This window comes from Xyrauchen texanus, chromosome 26, assembly GCF_025860055.1.
Source record: "Xyrauchen texanus isolate HMW12.3.18 chromosome 26, RBS_HiC_50CHRs, whole genome shotgun sequence".
Taxonomy (NCBI): Eukaryota; Metazoa; Chordata; class Actinopteri; order Cypriniformes; family Catostomidae; genus Xyrauchen; species Xyrauchen texanus.
In genome coordinates, this window is record NC_068301.1 from 7,625,008 (window position 1) to 7,645,027 (window position 20,020).

Here is a 20,020-nt window from a genome sequence, read left to right on the forward strand (position 1 = left end):
TCTTGAGCTCCGAATATGCCTCTGATCTATGAAAAAAGGCCAATGAGAAGTTGGCAGACAGTATTTGCATACCCCGCCCCCGGACATACGGGTATAAAGGCGAGGAAATATGTGAAGTTCATTCAGGATTTTTCTGAGGAGCGGGAAATGGTCCGGCCACTACAGTGGCTCGGCTCAGCGACGTGGCCGGGAGGACACAACGGCTCATTCCCTCCATCAGGGAACGGCGGTTACATATGTAACCTAGACGTTCCCCGTCTGTCACTCTCTCGACGTTGTGTCGGGAAGCGACACTAGGGGTCCAATTTAAATCACGCCATGCGCTGAGCCATGTACGTGTTCTGCTGACACAGGAGCGGGCAGGTATTTGAAGTGCACAGGTGACCAGCTGTGTAAGACTGCACGTACCCTTCCCCAATGCCCCAAAAAAGTCGTCGGAATCCTTCTGTTTACCCTAGACAGGGGAACAAGGCGATGTTTGCCACCTTGGGTGCAAGCCTGGCTGGGCCTCTTTTCTCTCTATGTTTCTCCGCATAGAGCAATAAATGTCCGGGGCCCTTACATGCATCAAGGGAAGGGGGTCTTAACCAGTTTCCTATTCTTTCAGGGGGAAAAGACCCTGCGGAGACCACACCTGCCTGGAAGGGGAGGTAAGAGTGGTAATACGTCACATGGGTTTTTAGGCGACATGTGGAAAGTGGCGCAGTGGTAGATCCAGCCTCAAGGAGGGGGGAGTTTCTACAACATGGCAATAGGAGGGCAGCTGGGACTGCCTAAGGGAGACGCGGGTCCACTTCTGTAAGGGGACCGTACCGCGGATAATACACACAGGGGGAGTCCGCGTAGGAGTCCTTGAGGACTGTACACCTAGTGGACTGGGTCGGCGAGTTCCTCCGCTGAATTGCAGACCCAAAGGGCTAGGGAGGAATCGTCCAGGGATCCTAATGAGTGGGATCTCCTGGGAGAGAAAGCACACAGTTTTACCTCTGCCGAGGGAAAGGGCACTGGGAGCAAGTGATCCACCCGGCCAGTTTGTCAGCGTGTCACCGAGTTCTACCGGCTCGGACCTGAGAAAACACGGGATGATACTGACTCAACCCGGAGACTGTAAAATCTCGCAAAGGTATTAGGTGTTGCCCGCTGCTCTGCATATGTCTGCCAGGGAGGTACTACTGGCCAGTGCCCATGAGGATGCAACACTCCTTGTTGAGTGTTCTCGGACCCGCGGGGGGGGGCATGGCCTGGGAGTTATAGGCAAATTAAATGGCATCCACGACCCAGAGGGAAAGCCTCTGTTTGGAGACAGCGTTCCCTTTCCGCTGTCCACCAAAGCAGACAAAGAGCTGCTCAGAACATCTAAAGCTCTGCGTGCGGTCCAAATAGGTACGCAAAGTACGTACCGGACACAGCAACGAAGGGGCTGGGTCTGCCTCCTCCCAGGGCAGCGCTTGCAGGTTCACTACCTGGTCTCTATAGGGCGTATTAGGAACCTTGGGCACGTAGCCGAACTCCAGGCAAGTGTCACTGACAGAGAACACTTGCAGGTCCCCGACCCTCTTGATGAAGGCGAGCGCGATCAGCAGGGCCGTCTTTAGGGAGAGGGCCCTGAGTCCGGCTGATTCTAGCGGCTCGAAGGGGGATCTCTGAAGACCGCCGAGGACCACTGAGAGATCCCAGGATGGGAACAGGCTTGGCCGGGAGGGATTCAAGATGGAAGGTGACAGCCTCCCTTCCAACTTCTCCTGTAGGAATAAGAGCACTGACCTAACTGCGCATCTCTGTGGGTCTTCAGCCCGGGAAGAACACCAATTTGCTAACAGGCGCCACTTTAGGCACGACCGCCGCGATGCCCCAGGAGCCTACTGAAGAGTTTTAAAGGGAAAGTTGTGCCTGGACTGAAACTGGCGAGGCATCTCAGCACCGACTGCATACACTCGTTGGTGAGGCATGCTGACATTGAGACTGAGTCTAACTCCTGAGCACCTGGTCTCAGTGTGCGCATAGTAACTCTCGCAAGGGGGCCAGGATGAGCCAGTCGTCAAGGTAATTGAGTATGCGGATGCCGGCTTCTCGGAGTGGAAGACACGAGGTACAGAGACATGCCGAAGGGGAAGACTTTGTACTGATATGCCTGGCCGTCAAACGGGTCCGTGTTGAGGCAGATTTGAGATGTGGAAGTACGCGTCCTTCAGGTCTACCACTGCGAAACAATCTAGATGGATGTGTTTTTGCGTGAACATTTTGAACAGGAGTTTGAGCAAAGCCCGGATGAAGTCCAAGATCGGTCGTAAGCCGCCGCCTTTCTTGGGTACAATGAAGTAAGGGCTGTAGAAACCCTTCTTCATTTCGGTTGGAGGGACAGGCTCTATCGCGTCTTTGAGTAAAAGAGTAGCGAAGGGGGGCGGGGGCATGGCAAACTGAATTGCATAATCGAGTCGGATGGTCCGGGCCAGCCAGCGTGGCGGGTTGGGAAGTGAAAGCCAATCCAATCTCCATGCTAGGGGCACCAAAGGGATGAGTATTTTTTACGTACCTGGCGGGGCTTTGCAGCGGGGCGAAGCAGGTAGTATGGCGTCGGGAGGCAAGGGTGCGTCCTGAGGCTCTAGTGCTGAGAAGAGAATCAAAGCACTTACCTTCCTCCGCACACCCGGCAGGGGTACGGAAATATTTGGCGCTCAAGAGACACCCCTAGTGTTGCTTCTCCGACACAATGTCGAGAGAGCAACAGACGGGGAACAGTGTTTGCTATAATATAATTTACCATAGTTCATACACACCATCTATCATATACAGTAGTGGGCAAAAATATTGGCACCCATGGTAATTATGAGCATATCATCTTTTTTGATCTTTCATTCCCAATTTTTTTTTAATTGAATATTTAATTGAAGTAAAACAATTGAATCGAGGGAAATATCTCTTTAGTAAAAAAATATTTTTCTACAAAATGCATTTGTCATAATTATTGGCACCCTTTTATTCAATAATATTTGCAGCCTCCATTTGCCAAGATAACAGTTCTGAGTGTTCTCTTATAATGCCTAATGAGGTTGGAGACCATCTGGCAAGGGATCTGAGACCATTCCTCTATACAGAATCTCTACAGATCCTACAAATTCAGAGGTCCATGTTGGTGGACTCTCCTCTTCAGTTCACCCCACAAATTGTCTATGGGGTTCAGGTCAGGGGACTGGGATGGCCATGGCAGGACCTTAATTTTGTTGTCAGTGAACCTTTTTGTGTTGATTTTGAGTTTTGTGTTTGTTTTGGGTCATGGTCCTGCTGGAAGATCCAACCAGAGCCCAATGTAAGCTTTCTGGCAGAGGCAGTGTCACGAACGGCACCGTCTCATCTGCCACCGGAGGTCTCTCTCACCTGAGTACTAACAATTGGACTACAAATCCCAGAACCCACATACCTGGTCTGATTGGTCATACACTTATTCCCCATTTTAAGGACTATTTAAGTGCTGAACAAACTAGAATCAATGTGAAGACTTCTTTTGCCACGGCAACATTACTGAGCATTTCTCCACTGTCGATTGCCTTCCTTCTGACCCTGGTTTGTCTATCTGGATATTGTTGTTACCTGTCTGCTGCCTGCCCTGACAATTTGCCTGTTACTGACCATGATTATTGCCTTGTCTTCATTACTGTTGTTGTTCCTAGTATTTCGAAACATGCCTGTTTGTACCCTGAATATTCTGCTGTTTCATAAACCACACATGGATCTTAATCACAGTTCTTCTGAGTACTTTTTACAGGCAGCCAGGTTTTGATTTTTGTATCTGTTGGTATATGATAGAGTTTGTGATGCCATGTATCCGAACAAGATGTCCAAGACATCTGGCAGAAAAACATCCCCACAACATTAAATCCCATTAAATTAAACATGTGAATGAAGATCATTGCACTTACTGTGGTGGCCTTCCCCAGATCGGCCTCAGAGGAGGTGGGAGAGAGGGGGCTGATGGGACTGAGAGAGGGGGAGCTGTCCGCACTGGAGATGTATCCCGGGTCAGGGACATAAAGCACCTATTGGGCAACACATACAGAATGTATAATGTGTTGTACATACTTAAAGGGATAGTTCACCTAAAACATTTAATTCTCTCATCCTTTACTCAACCTCATGCCATCCCAGATGTGTATGAATTACTTTCTTCTGTTGAACACAAAGAATATTTCAGCTCTTTAGGTCCATGCAATGCACATGAATGGTGACCAGATCTCCAAAAGCTCCAAAAATGAGATCAAGTCAACATAAAATTAATCCACCAGACTCCAGTGGTTTAATCCATGTCCTCTGAAGGGATCCAGTTGGTGTTCAGTTAGAACAGACCAATATATAACTCCTTTCTCACTGTACATCTTGGTTTTGTAGTCTCTAGTTCGATCAGGATTTCAAGCTCTACCACACTTCCTAGTGCTTGATGCATGTGCAGAGCACTAGATGGCGCTATAGGAAGTGAAACTGAACTTGAAATCATGATCGCCAATGAGACTTCTATCAAGATGTACAGTAAAAAAGGAGTTATATTTGTATCTGTTCTCACCAGAAACTGATTGGATCACTTCAGAAGATATGGATTAAACCACTGGACTCATATGGATTACTTTTATGCTGCCTTAATGTGCTCTTTGGAACTTTAACATTTTGGTCACCATTCACTTGCACTGTATGGACCTACAGAGCTGAGATATTTATAAAAATCTTTGTGTTCAGCAGAAGAAAGGAAGGCATACACATCTGGGATGGCATGAGGGTGTCGTTTTTTGGTGAACTATTCCTTTAACATTATATGTTGAGTACAAATACATAAATTTTACATTAATGAATAAGTGTTTGCGACACTTACTGTGCTAAAAATTATAAGGCTTTACCTTGCCGGGGACCACTGCTCGTGTGAAGAGTTTGTTGAGTTGTACAAGCTCATTAGGGGTAGTGTCAAACTTCAATGCAATGCTGTTGAGTGTGTCTCGTGACTCCACCTAGAGATGAGACACACAAAAACAAACTTTAGATGTTCTGGACATTTCATTGGTTTAAAAACAAAATCTTTTCAAAATGTTTTGAGATGACCCTCCAGTGTTTGGGGTGACTTAGGCTATTTTATGTTGGTTTAATTTGTTTTTTTACTTATTATTTTTAGTATTAAAAACCAGTGCACCCCTTTCTAATAAGAGTTGCCTATAGCATCAAGCCAACCAGAATGGATTTTCTGCCAGTTTTTGCCATTTTTGTTGTAATATACATCATGCTTGCTGTCAATGTTCTGTGGATATTCCATGCTGTCTGAGATTGAGACTAACCTTTAGCATTGATCAAATTTAAATATCCTTGAAACTTCTTTGTCTTAATTGTTTAGTGTTTTTCAAGAACAGCAACTAAAACATAAGGGAGTGCAAAATAAACAATCCCATATCCATAACACATTTTAATATAATGACATACTTTCATTACTATTAATATTAATGTCAAGATTATTTATAGCCATTTCTAAAGCATCAAAGAATGTGCATTTTCTTATTCCCTACTTTGTAATAAACACTAATATATAAATATAACCATTTTAATAAATGCTTTTATTAACATTAATTGTATTGGTTTAAGAATAGACCACTGAAAACCCCTTATCTGTCGATCACAAATAAAGTATGAATAGCGTATAGGAACACATCCCATGTTCTCTAAGAAATATGCTGAATTCAGTGTTTCTCAATCAAAGCTCACCATCTTTAAGCTCATTCTCTTTAAGTCAAGTATCTAGATACAGTTCTCACTTGATCAACTCTCATTTTCTGCTGCTCTTGTTTTTGTGTCAGCACATATAAATGGTGGCCTTTGCGCAAAACGCAGAGGTATTCACGGTTGCGTGCTGTCTCCATGTTTATATCCGCGTCTTCTGCTGATCGTGTGTATTTGTGCTCTACAGTATGGAATATGGAAAGGTTCTGTGGACCCCCCCTCAAGCCCGGGCCCGGAAAACAAAAGGTTGAGTTGTCCCCCCTTATTGGCGGCCCTGTGTGTATCAAAACCCCACAGCCTGGTCTCATGAAATTCATGTGAGCATTGCAATGTCTTTGCAAAAGTGAAATTACGTGCTTCATAACACGTTTGGCTGCACTTTTCAAGTGAAATGTCCAGCAGGGGGTGCCAAAACCAAGCAAAATTAGGCTGTAATCAGACTAGGATCAAAGGTTATTTTTAGATGGAGGTTTTAATAAAACATACCTCTCTAACCTAAAACTTTACTCTAAACGTAACCAATAATGTTCGAAAAGAGAAATGAGAGTTTTACAAAACAGATATCCTTACCCTTAAGTTCCAACACCTAAACCTTAACCGATAACATTTTAAAATGCTGAAGCGAAATGAAAAACATATTCTAAAGCAACCCTGTCATTTCATGTTGCTTCTAGGTTATTGTCATGTCACGTGTCAGCTTGAGTTCATGTCGGGTTTTGAACTGTGGTCCTCCTAGTCCACTGTCCAGTAATCTATCATGTGCACTACCATGCAAGCTAATCATATTGGAATAAGTGGATAAGTCAGTAATACAAGCGTTAAAATGTATAATTTTTCAAATCCAGAGTGACGGATAATGAATCACGCAACCTCTGCTCAAAACCTAGAGATGCATTTATGAATCGGTTTTATAGCACATAAGGAGAATGAAAGCATTTCAGCCAATGTCTTTCAAACTGTATTCATTTTGTTAAGTCCACAGCCTGAGCACGAGCCATGATCTTAACCTACAATATCTGCCCTTCAAGTCCAAAGGGAGATTATTGTTTGCCTTGCAAATGGCATTCAATAGCACTCTAATCTCCAAATGTCAGGTTGAATACACAAAGATAGCACACAGGAATGTATTGAGCCAGCAGCATGATGACCACCAAGCTTTAAAAAATATATCACACCCAATGAGAGCAAATTAACATTTAAGTTCACACTACGTACGCCTTTTATAGACAATATAAGCATCATAAGCATCATAACACATTTTTAAAAATTATTTGATGAAAGATTATCAAGCTTAAGCAATTATGGAAGTAATTATAACTTTCAAATTATTAAAAAGCAGCCTAATCTCATGCAAAAAAGTATGCCATTATTCTGGTCGGAGAAACTTAATAACTAATTGGCTTTTGCAACTACTATTGTAAAAACAACGTAAAAAAATTATATTCACTCCTTATATAGAGATACAAATTAAAACAATGTACATTCAGAAGAGTGTTTACTGCAATGGCGAGAGTGAGAAAATCATCTAATGGTGGCTAGATTTAGTTGAGAAATGTGACGTGTACATTTTGATAAATCCCCAGGTGGCAGAATCGCAGATAACAGGATCACTCTGTCACCGGATCCAAATCATTGATTCGCATTGGGTATCGCTTACAGCCCAAAATAAATAATTTAGGGCCATCTCAGTGCCTGCATTCAAATTGTGCTTCAGAGGGACCATTTATTGAGAACTGGTGTCTACTGATCAGTCAGACACACAAACACACACACACACAAATATATGTATATACCTTATACAGCCATACGTATAGATACACTACATAAAACCAAAGCAAATGACAACACACGATCGAAAACGAGTATGATTCATAATATGTATAAATTAAATCATCACACGGCAATAAGAAAGTCCAGAATATTTTTCCAGTTTGGATCAGATAAACTAGCCATGTGTATTTCTTATACAGTTTTCCATTATATCTGCTCTCCTACATACACAAACACACACATGCAAACCCTAGCTCCAATATCTGCTGACAAATGAAAAAAACTCATTTGAAGGACATGGATTCCCATCAGAACTTTGAGAATAAAATAAGAACCACTAAGAGCATTTATTGATTAAGTTTCAATCTCTGTTGTCACAAGGCCACAAATCACTATGATTGGTTGGTGTGGACATTAAGGTGTGCAATTACAGAGGGAAAGTGTATGGTTTCACAGCACTGACAATAGGAAAGAGAAAGGGGGACTTGGTAACAAAAACAACAGTACCAGCTATCAATCAACCTTAAGGAAACTCTGCTATATGCCTTTAAACCAGTTACATACCAGAGAAACATTTTCAGTAAATAGGAAATATAGCAATTTCGTCTGAAAACTATAGCTGATAATTAGTGGTGTAAGCCAAAGCAGGCATACCTATTATTATTTTGGCAAGTAACCTGCAAGCACCATACGTTTAGATGTCTAGGTTTTCTATGTTGTGACTGATAACTTATTTGATGTCCCATATAAAAATCCATACTGTTCACATTAAAGCTTAGATTCAGAGTTATAACAGTGAAATTAGTAGGACTGTGTTGATACAATCAAATATCGATATATCACGGTCTGTCATACGTCATCATAATTTTCTCATGATATTGTATCGATACTTGGATCCATGTATCGTGATATTTTCAGAGACGCTTCTATGAGGCACGAAAGAGACTGAAACTGATCCTGCAGTATTCACGGTTTCTCTCACGGACATGCTGGACCTCTCTTACCCATTTTAATCTAGGGTCGGGCAAAAATATAGATTTTTTACTTCATCTTAATTTGTACGATCCCAATGTTGATTGTTAAAATTTCAAGATCATACTTCACACTGGGAAAAATGGGTTAACAACGTAACACCCCAAAGGCCTGATTTTATTTCACAAGTCAATGATTATGATGAAAAGAAAAGATCACCTGTATATAGTTCTTTCCCCCCTTTATTTTGTTCTTTGCTATTATATGTGCATATTTTTGAGATGTTCAGTAAATATGAATATATGGTATATATACATACACTGAAATACTGTACAGTATTGCAGAATGTCATTACTATCTGCAATCCCTTACAATCATACGTGCATAAATACTTCCCATATGCAACAAAAACTTTTCTTTGGTTTGCCACTGGCAGGTAAATATTTTTAGATTTCACTCACCAGTGTTTGAGTGGTGTAGTGGCGAAGAAGTTCAGCACAGAGATCTTTTCACTTCATGTTGAAAGTAAAAGCTTTGACTCTTTCTGTGTGATGTGATTTAAATGACTAGATCCAAACAAACTATTTGTTGTATAATAATATCTCTTTTAATATCCTTTCTGTTCTCTACAGTCAGTTATTTATCAAAAACAACTAAAGAAACATTTAATTCTAATCACACGTAGCATGAATGCTGTAAAGAAGCCATTCGACCAAACAAGTCGCTGCCACAGGTCTTAAAGAGACAGTACCGTTTTAGCCCTTGTTCAACATATCTAAGTAAATACTTGTAAATAATACAAATTAGGCATGTAAACAACAAACATGTAACAATATACTGTATACATGCAATATAATATATGCATTTTCAATACATCATATTTATTGATTAATACATGGCTATATTGTAATTGTTTATTGATTTATTCAATTACAAATGTATTTAAATTAAAAGCAAAATCGAATAATGATATTGTGATGTATTGCGATATATATCGAATTGGGATGTGTATCGCAATATGTATCATATTGAGATGTGGCTGGATATACCCAGCCATAGAAATTAGGCATTACAATTTTTTTATGTACAGTAGGTTGCTGGATTACTTAAACATCTCCATAATTTGTATATGGGTATATTTCAGTTATACTGTCCCTTTTGCTTACATATGAAAGAAATGATCTTCCAGCTAATGTTGTTAATTATACAGGGGACCTTCTAACTAGGAATATTACGAAAATATTAATTTTACTTATCACATTTTTTATAATTTTGTCACAATTTAGCTTTTTAAAAATGAACAAATCCATGTATTCAATCAATAAATATGATAATATATTGCAAATGCAATATTTTGTTACATGTTTATTGTTTAATTACATAATTTGTACTATTTACAAGTATTTACATATATTTAGGTATTTATAGGAGAGAGCATCTGTAAATGAGTGCATGTTAACAAGAGAGACTCGAACGTCTTTATCTCATCACATTTGATTAGAATTAAATATTTCTTTTTTTTTTTTGTTGATCAACTACTGACTGTGAACAACAGAAAGGGTATTAAAAGAGACATTTTTCAATGATAAATGGGTCACGTGAATCTAATCTTTGGACACAACTTTAACTCTCAACACGCAGTGAAAGGATCTCGCTGCTGAATATACCATCATTATACCACACAATTTCAGGTGAGTCGAATATAAACATTTAAGAGCCAGTTGCCAAATATATACGTTTAAGTCTCACAGCGTGAAATTTGGTTGCATATACAAGTGATTTACTCTCATTGTTGTAGAGGGTTGCGCATGAAAATCAGTATTTTTTACCCACCCCTACCTGTAACAGGGTAAATTTACAATCTACTTATGAATACTGTGAGTATCATAGCTATTATAACAGTATATTACTACAGAGAATGTCTTTGTCTATTCTGGACTTTTTTTTTTTTACATTTATGACAAAGAAGGCTAATTTCTGTGGCACTAAACGAAATTAAAATTGGAAAAATAATGATTTCGACAATTACTGTTTTTAAACAGGTTTCCCAAATAATCACCTGTCTTTTATTAGTAGGACAAAGGTTCTGGTTCAGCTATAAACGTCAACATGATCAGACGGTAAGTTGGCATGTTGTTTATGAGAGTTCCAGTACCCTAGGTTTGGCCACATTATGCCGACTCAAGGACAAGCGACAAAAAAGACAAAAATGTCTCCTATCAGACATTTTTGCATTGGCTCCAGCGTGTTTACCTTCCCCTGTTGCGTGAAATGCTTCGCATCAACAGCGTGGGAGACCCGGGTTCAGAATTCACGTTGAAAGAGGAAGTAATCACGTTCGCATAACCAGTGACGAGTGCGATTTGAACGTTTAATTTTTCCCTCTGACATTAAATTTTTTACTCCACCGATGGTTATGTTTAGGTTTGGGGTTTGAGGGTAAAATGAATAAAATATGCATTCCTCTTCACTGTATTATAGCCTGTACAGCTCAAAACAACTCGCTTAACAACTTGATTTTAGTGCTCCTACATGGACATTTCACATGGAGCTCACACATGCCCATAAGCCCAAAAACACTTAGCGCTTTGGCCACTAGGGGCAGTGTTTCGCATTTTGGGAGCACAGACCGATTTTAGCCTAAGAAAAGTCAGCCTGCTGTTTCCGAGTTCACTGTGAGATCAGTCTGTAAGATTCAGCTAGACTTAATCACAAGTCAGTTGCCGCCTCATCCCTCCTCCATCTCTCTCCCGCTCCCAGGATCTCCGGCAATGCCACTGTTACCATGGAGAAAGTCACCACCTGATTTGAGGTCATCTCAAGAGCACATGGAAAAGCACTGCAAGAGGATCTCTACTGTAGTTCCAATATTCTCCCACTCTCTCTCTCAAATTGATTAAGATGATAAATGCGAAACAAAGGACCTAACGCGTTCAAACAATACCCTGCAGGAGAGTCATTTTATTATGCATGCTGCATATCCTCGTTTTAAAATATCTCACTTCATTGCTGTCTAAGTCAGCAGGTTAACTATGAAAAACAGCAATTAAAGTCATTCTAGCATGACTACATCACAGTATGCACACACTGTGTTCAAATCAGTAAATGAATCATACTACACACATATTCAAATTTCCAGCCCAAACATAATTACATACATGTGCTTGTGTTTACACACATTCATCATTAATCAATATAGTTTGCCAACTGATATTGTATGAGAACATTTGCCTATTTTCATGTAAAAAAAAAACTTTACTTCATTACTGATTATATAATGACAGCAGGTGAAATACCATGAAATACAGTAATTAAAGGGATAATTCACGACTTCCTTTGGAACTCTTTGAATAGGTTTAAGGCATAGTTTATCCAAATATATATTTGCCATTTTATCACCTTATGTCTTTCTACACCTGTATGACATTCTTTGTTCCATGGCCTTGGTCACCATTCACTTTAATTGTATCTATTATCTTTAGAGTGAAAGTGAATGGTGACTCAGGCTGTCAGTCCCTCACATTCTGCCAAACATCTCTTCAATGGAAGAAAGAATGTCATACAGGTGTAGAATGACATAAGGTGATAAATTGGCAAATATATATTTGGATAAACTATGCCTTAAAATGTATTCCAGCATCTAATAATAACAGCATGTATGCATTGTGCGCAAATCAGCTAAATTAATTATACCGGGGAGACACACACACACACACACACACACACACACACACTTACATTTCCATTCCAGTCATAACACATACATGTGGTTGTGTTTACATATATTCATCCTTAGTCGAGCACACACACACAAACAGACACACACACTGGTGCATTACGTAAACAGAGCCACCTGGATGAGACAGACAACACATCGTACTCACCACATACTCCATGGTGCCTTTAGGCCTTTGGAAGGATATCCGGCGCACATCTTTCCTCTCCAATGCGCTCTTTTTCTGCCCAGTGTCTGAAAGTAAACGAGGGAGAGAGTGTGTTATGCTAGTCATGGTCATCCTCTCTCTTTGCAGCTCCTCTGCACTCCACACAGTCTGTTGCGCCCCCCACCCCCCACCCCCCCTACCCCGTTTGTCTGTTAGCACCAGCCGCGGAGCGAGAGAGAGAGAGAGAGAGAGAGAGAGAGAGAGAGAGCAAGAGAGGGAGAGAGAGTGAAGCTGCAGCCTGTTCGGCTTGTTAGCCTGCCAGCACACTGGGGAGTGGCTCTTTGCTCTTGCTACCACGGTGACTTCCACACAGGTCACTGTGCGCTTACCAGCTCGGTCAGCTGGGACATCAGAATTGTCTTGTGTGTCTAAGTGCCCACGGCGATTAGAAAATTCCATGAAACCATTTAGTGAATGGTTATAAATGTCATTTTTATGCAGAAATGTCTCTTTTACCATGTATTGTATGTGGGGATCAGAGTACTGTGACCACTGTTACTGCATATGAAGATGTAAGTAAGGGTTGAATTTAAAAAAGATTTTATAAGACCATTCACCATTCACTTTCACTGAATGTTTTATTCATATACAATGCAAGTGAATGGTGACTGAGGCTGTCTTGCACAATATACTCTTGCGTTCCACCAAAGCAAGGGTATTTTATAAAAACATCAGTTAAAGATGACAGAAGTTTCATTTTTGGGTGAACAATCCCTTTAAGTTCTAAACTACTTGGGCACATATTCACAGGTTGCTGACCTGTAATGGAGTTCTTATTCTGAAAGATCACAATGAAATCTTTATGTAGCTCATTGTTATTCTTCTAGTTATTTTAAAGGGGTCATGACATACACTCCCCCATTTTATTATTGTCCATGAGGTCCACTGATAAATGTTGGTAAAGGTTTTGTACCAAAACAGTCCAAATTTGGCAATATATGATAATATTCCACCCTGTCTCTGGCCCTCTGTCTGAAATGCTTTGTTTTGGCCTCAGCGCCTTCTTAAAACTTCAACGTAAAAGGCCAGTGTTATGATTGGCAAACATTGTGTGGCCCCACAAATACAGCCATTTTTGAAACTCAATCGGAAGAGAATGAACAAGCTTTTCAAGCAAACAGAATAAATCTATTTTTAGTAAAAATCGTCTGCCTAGTGCATGTTTATTTACAAAAATATTCAAAATAGTCCAGATGTGTCCCTTTTGGGGACTATTTAGTAGTTAGTAGGCCACAGTGGGCCTGCTTTTCCTGCTCTTTCAGTCTGTCTCTGTACGAACAGCCAGTGGACGAGTCCAAAGGTGCGATGATGTAAAGTAGTCATTGATGTTGTTGCTGTAGAGGCGGTCATGAATTAATGGGCCCGCTAGTGATGTAGAGAAGTCACGGATGTAGAGATCAAGGTGTTTTTGCAGCTTGGTTTCAAAAAATGCCAAATTGGAGATTCAGTTTTGAGTTCTGAAATTTACAGTATGTTTTTACAGTAGAATGGCCTCTTATATGTCAGAATATCAAGGGAAATTTGATTCCTCATGACATGACCCCTTTAATTGTGCTCTGGTAAGTCATAAATTATATATTAAGTCACATTTATGAGATAAAAAAGTCATAATTATTAGATTAAATTAAATATTGTTTACAAAACGTGTAAATGGAAATTATGAGATAAAAAGTAAATCAGATTAAAAGTCATATTTATGATATAATAATAGAGGCTGTAGCCTTTAGCCTCCTTGTTAGCACGCCCACCTCCAATGCCAGAGATGCCGGAGTAGTTCGAGCAGGACCGGTTACAATTTAATTAACCAAACATTAACCTAGTGCATCAGTTTTGGCTTCACTTACTTTCTCTCACACTGCCCGGTGTGTGTGTGTGTATGTGCCCTGTTTATTCCCTGTTATTAAAGATGTGTTTCAGGCGATCCAGTAACAAGTGGACAGGTGCCATCCCCATTACTGGTAATATGCATCTCTTTTGACCAAGGAGTGTCACTGATTTTATGACTGCATACATCAATCATTACGTCAAGGTGTTACTGCGTGATTATAAAGTGCAAAAAAGTATATGAACAAAAAGAAAGTAAAAAAAGTGCTGAATAGTTTCTGACAATTATTCTTGCATTTATTCTATGTGCAAACATTACATTTAGAGCAGAATTCTCAGTTATTTTATTAGAGTTTATGCATTAACTGAGCTTCAGATGTGTGTGCTTCTCATCTGTGTCCCTTTATGTTCATTTCAGGCACACTGAAGTTCCATGAACTTGTTCATATCTGTATGCACTTTTTCCCATTTTCCGACCGGACGGTTGTTTCCTTTTAAACAGCACATAACCGGCAAAGTTTAATGCAGCGGTTGATTGACAGGTAGAACTTTCACCCTAGAATTCTGTGGTTCTATAATATATGCACTGTCATGTATATACCAATATAATAGATACCCTTAGCACTAGTATTTTTAAATGAAAATAACTACTGTATGATGGATAAAAATAGACCAGAGCAAAGATTTACAGCTCAGTCCATCACAGTGACGGATAAAGATTTTTTCTAGCACAACCTTTGTGTGTGGGACCCAAAATAGCATATTTAGGGCCTCTCAATTAATCCATAGACTTTTTAGTTATTAAAAGTCATTACAGATAACACCAGAAAGATTTAAGTGATTATACAAATGCTTTTAATGCATACAATAGACTTTTACTGTGACTGTTCCAATTATCTTTGTTTTTAGAATCCATAAATACATTTTGAGTGATGCTTATCAATTGCGAAATTATTGTGAATTAGCAGCTGACACAAGCAGTTTACTAATACTGGGTTAAATTGATGGTGAATTAGTCCAGGCATTCCCTTATATCTGCTTAGGACAACAAATCACTGGTCTGAGTCTCATATTGTCTTGACACCTTTGGCCAATACAAGGTATTTTTAGCATCAGGCTCTACCGGTGGGCGGAAATGTCCCTCTATGATGCCCAGGAGCAGATGCCTTTTACAGACGCTCACCAACAGGGGTGTCAACTGTGGCATACAGGCTTCCAACCTAGAGCGTTTGGTTTCAAATTAAATTGAATGCACAAGGACCAGCAAGTCAAAGTATTGGGATGCACTTGAAAAGTACAGACAAGAGTGCCTGGCTTTAGTTGGAAGGGTTGGAACTAAACTTTGTGGAAATACCTTTCAGAGCATGAGTAAGCATTCCTAATCTATAAAAAGGTTTTGGCTGTACTTTCAATGCTTTTTAAAAATTGGCCTTGAGGAAAATATCCAATAACATAAATGCTTGACATCATATTCATTTGTCATAGAAAAGACAAGTTCTTCAAAAGGAAACCATCGACTCCTATCACTATAGTTCAGTGGCGGGCCGTGCATTTTAAGTCTAGGTCTTTAGTGTGATTCATGCCATTAAGAAAACACAGTTTCACAATGAATAAAACACCCAATGCATTTGGGCATCATACATTATGTCGCAGCTAACTTGTAATACCAATTGATATTTTAAAAACACATCCACACACGAAAGCCAGAACTTGAAACAACATTTAATGCCCAAGCAAGCCTAATTTTAACTGCAGCATTTTGTGAATTGAACGTCTTCCAAAAATCATAATGTTTCATATGAATCTACCAAGGAGGTCTATAATACCTGGAAACATCTATCTAATAATATTTGTTATTTAAATGTTGCTTGCAATAAATGTAGTTTCAGGGTACACGGTTATGCTGCGTTCCATTCAAGTTGGATGTGGGATATTCCTACTTGATATCTCCGACCATAAATGCATTCCATTCCCCGATATTCGTAACTGCAACGCTCCCGTTAGCTTAGCAGGGGTTTGACTCTCATTAGAGGTGTCTCCTAGCAACCCAACTGATAAACAATGCTGCAGCGCTAGCATTTGTGCTTCAGGTGTACGATTATCAAAAGAGTTCATAATGTTTTATACACCTGTTGCTGCAACAGGCGTTTGTTAAACAAGCTTCAATATCATGTAATGTGGAAACAAACTCATTTATCAATATTACTTAATAAAGTGAATGTTTATCACTTACTTTGTATATCTCCCTGTGTGACATCATACCCCTGCATCTCGGCGAAATCGGAGTTGATCATTTCTGCATGAGCCTACAAGTTGTAATTCTGATTTAATGATGTATTCCATTGCACTTTTCCTAGTATGAAGTTGTACAATCCGACTTTCCCAGTTGAATGGAACGCAGCACCACTTTTCAAAACTTGATCTGACTCTGAATGCTCAAGCGGTCTAATTTACACTTAGAAAACTCCTGATGTTGCTATAACAATACAAAAAGCACTTACCAATTTACTTGAAGTGAAAATCAGTCCTCCTTTCCTGATGAATAAATTAAGCAATCACACGGTCACATGCAGAGCATCTCGTGTTTTTAAATCCATAAGGATCTCTTTCTCAACGGCAATGTCAGCAGTGATGACAGTCGACTCGTCAGACAGCATGAGCTTAAATTTTTCACTCTTGAATTATGTACATCACTTAAAGCATGATTACGTCACTCAAGGCCAGCTAGAAGGCCTCTACCGGGACATATCCTAAAGATCACACCCACCAAGAACAAATAAATCAATCTGATTGGCTGATGAATCTGACAATCTGACTTTAGTTGCTCATTCATTTGCACTGTTGAGGGATTCTGTAGAAATTCTGAGGGGGTGGAGCTCAGACTCACGCACTGCTTCGGACATTTGATTTGTGAAATAGTTGTCACACTTTGCTTGTAAGCATCAAGGAATAAATTCTGACTGGATAAACTTTTTGTTTTTCTCTATTTGTTTGTAGATTAATTAAGAGTGTAAAGCGATTAAAAATACATACAAAAAGGTGATTGAGAATGAAAAATATAAATTTATTTGGCATGTTAGGCCAAGGAGAAGGCTTTGCTGGCCCTGAGAATTCGCCACTGCTATAGTTAGTTTAATTCAGCAATAGTATAATATATACACTTAACAGAGAATCTAGGGTGAGTATGCATGTTCTTCCTTATCCAGATAAAAGGAATTACTTTCTATCAATGTAAGTCTGATCTAAAGACAGCATAGCAGGACTGTTTGAAATGCCACCGGCACACTTCAACATAAATGAGACACCAGGGACTCCTCGGTCAAACTACCTGAGCTCAGAGCTGGGAGGTGCTGAGGATACATCAATACCAATTACACATGGAGACTCATTTACACTACGGTCTCCCATTTGTCCCATAATTGTCCAATCATAAAGAACTTGCAAGAGCCAGCATTTCAAGCTAAGCATTAAAAAGGCCACAACAAGGAAAACAGGATTTTTCCTTTTGCATTCTCTTTCACACAAATCACGAGTTAAAGGGCAGATCATCAGTTCATAAACACTTACTTTTCAGCCTGTTCAAGTGCTACCTGACATCAAAACACTTTTACTATAGCGCATGACTTGCAAGATGATACATTTTAAGGTTTTCATAACATAACCAACTACATTTACAAGCGTGTTTGAATGCGATCAAATTACATAGTAGCTCAACCAATAGTGTTGCACTTACGAATACTGAAGATTATCCAGAAGAGCATGCGAGTCGACCCGTGAGCCAAACGTGACAGAGAAGCACCACAAAATGAAGTGGTTGCTTTTGTAACTGCACTTTTTTATATCACACATTTGCTTGATTTAGCTTTAAACCCTTACATTTTATCTCATTTCGTGTTCCACAGAAGACAAAGTATATGGGTTTGGATCGAGATGAGGGTGTGTAAATGATGACAGAATATTCCTTCTTGGCTGAACAATTCCTTTAATTCTAAGGATCAATGAGATTGGAAAATCTAGCTAAAGTTATAAAAAGCTTAATTAAATACATTTGACAATTAATATGCACTGATACATTTTTTTTTTGGACATCGCTTCCACAAAATTAAAATCAGTTTCTTTTTTTTTTTTTTATGTAAAATGTAGGCTCTACTCAAATACTTTGTGTAGCAAAAACCTAAATTAAGTGAGTTGACCTAACTTAAATTTGATCTGTTTAAATACCTACATTAAATCGTGGAGCTTGTTACTAGCTAGCATCAAATAAATTACAATTTTATATACAGTATATCACTCATTATACTGATGATCCTTCAGTATTTGCTTCCTGAGAAATGAAATACAAATTGATTTTCAGTAGCAATGCACCTAACCTTAACCTACATTAGCTCCACTCTTCTCCACAATGATAATCTCCAAAAACATTCAACATAACAGAAACTCATCTAAAACCCAACGTAACAGAATATTAAACACTAAAAAGTCTCCAACTTGTTTCAATTTGTGTAGAAATACATTAAAATTAAACACGATTTTAAAATGTACTCTCCCAATCTTGTAACATGAAATGCATGTTGGGAACTGGAAATCCCCTGCCCAGTTTCAGCAATACATTGATGCAACAAGGATTACGCAAATTGTCTCAACACAACTGGATTAGGTGAACATAGATGGATTGTACACAGTTAAATTAAGTGGAGAACAAATGCCAAAGAATTGTGTTGCATTAGCTCATTTTAAAGGTTTTTTCATGGAAAGGTGTGCAAAAAATTTTCCTACTCCCTGAAAGATATTAAATAAGTGTCGTAAAATAGTCTCTGTGACAGCTCTAGACTCTGTAAACAGCAAATCAAAATCTGTCCGCATTTTGTGAGTTCTCATAGTATTGTAGTTGCAGTGAATTATTGAGGCTTAATGCCATTTTTAAGCCATGTTGTTCATAACAGTTGTCAGTTGATGGTGCTATTTTGCTGCTGTTGTTTTAAACAACAATTTCTGGTAGATGTCGGTCTCAATAAAGCAAATTTTTTATCTTTGGAGTGCGGGGTGTTAGAAAGAGGGGGCGTGGCTAATTCAACGGCTCAGTCTTGTGAAAGTAGAATGGATGAAATCGCTTACAGCACCTTTAAATAAGTGAAATGAGCAAGCAGTAAAAATCATGTTGACTGAACAACAGCCTTTAGAATTCTGATTCCATTTGAACATTTCATTGCAATGTGATCATTTACCACTTTATGCAATAAAATTATGTTCTCAAACATAAATGTATTTAGATGATTTCAAATGTACTGGTTTAGTGTTTTTAATAGAGCTGCTTTTCATTTTTTTTCAGCGTGGCTATTCAATACAGTAACTGGTTAAGGAATGCAAATTGGTATCACTGAAATGAGTAAACAGATGGCTTCCATCATACCAATATTCATCTAATTTCAGGCTGACAGATTTTTCTCTAGTCTAGAGGATTTGGCCATTAAAATTAAGATTCTTACACAAGAATGCAGAGTAAATAATGTCAGTATGTCACAGATTTCTGACAGTATATGAGCTGTGAGTTGCAGCATGTGTTCTCTTACAGTGAGAATCACTGGAGACAAAAGTGTGGAGGGTTGAAAAGTGTTGAAGTCAGCAGAGAGAAACACAAGCTCAGCAGTCTGCTGTCTTCTGCCATCACCTGTCATATAAGCGGCAAATGGATCACCACCTGGAATCATTACACAGATTTATAAACCACTGTCAATCAACTGCCTGTCACTTTCCTTTTCCAC

The 20,020-nt window shown here is 39.4% G+C and overlaps 1 protein-coding gene across 2 annotated transcripts in view; it reads right to left on the reverse strand.

The window, feature by feature from the left end:
* The window catches only part of LOC127620338 (oxidation resistance protein 1-like), a 73,448-nt gene that overhangs the window by 25,154 nt on the left and 28,274 nt on the right, over nucleotides 1-20,020 (reverse strand). For both annotated transcript variants that reach the window (XM_052093542.1, XM_052093541.1), the window contains exons 4-6: nucleotides 12,375-12,460; nucleotides 4,884-4,991; nucleotides 3,918-4,034 (exon numbers count right to left, since the gene is read on the reverse strand). In XM_052093542.1, the coding sequence (XP_051949502.1) occupies nucleotides 3,918-4,034; nucleotides 4,884-4,991; nucleotides 12,375-12,460 (311 nt within the window). The remainder of the gene's footprint in view (nucleotides 1-3,917; nucleotides 4,035-4,883; nucleotides 4,992-12,374; nucleotides 12,461-20,020) is intronic.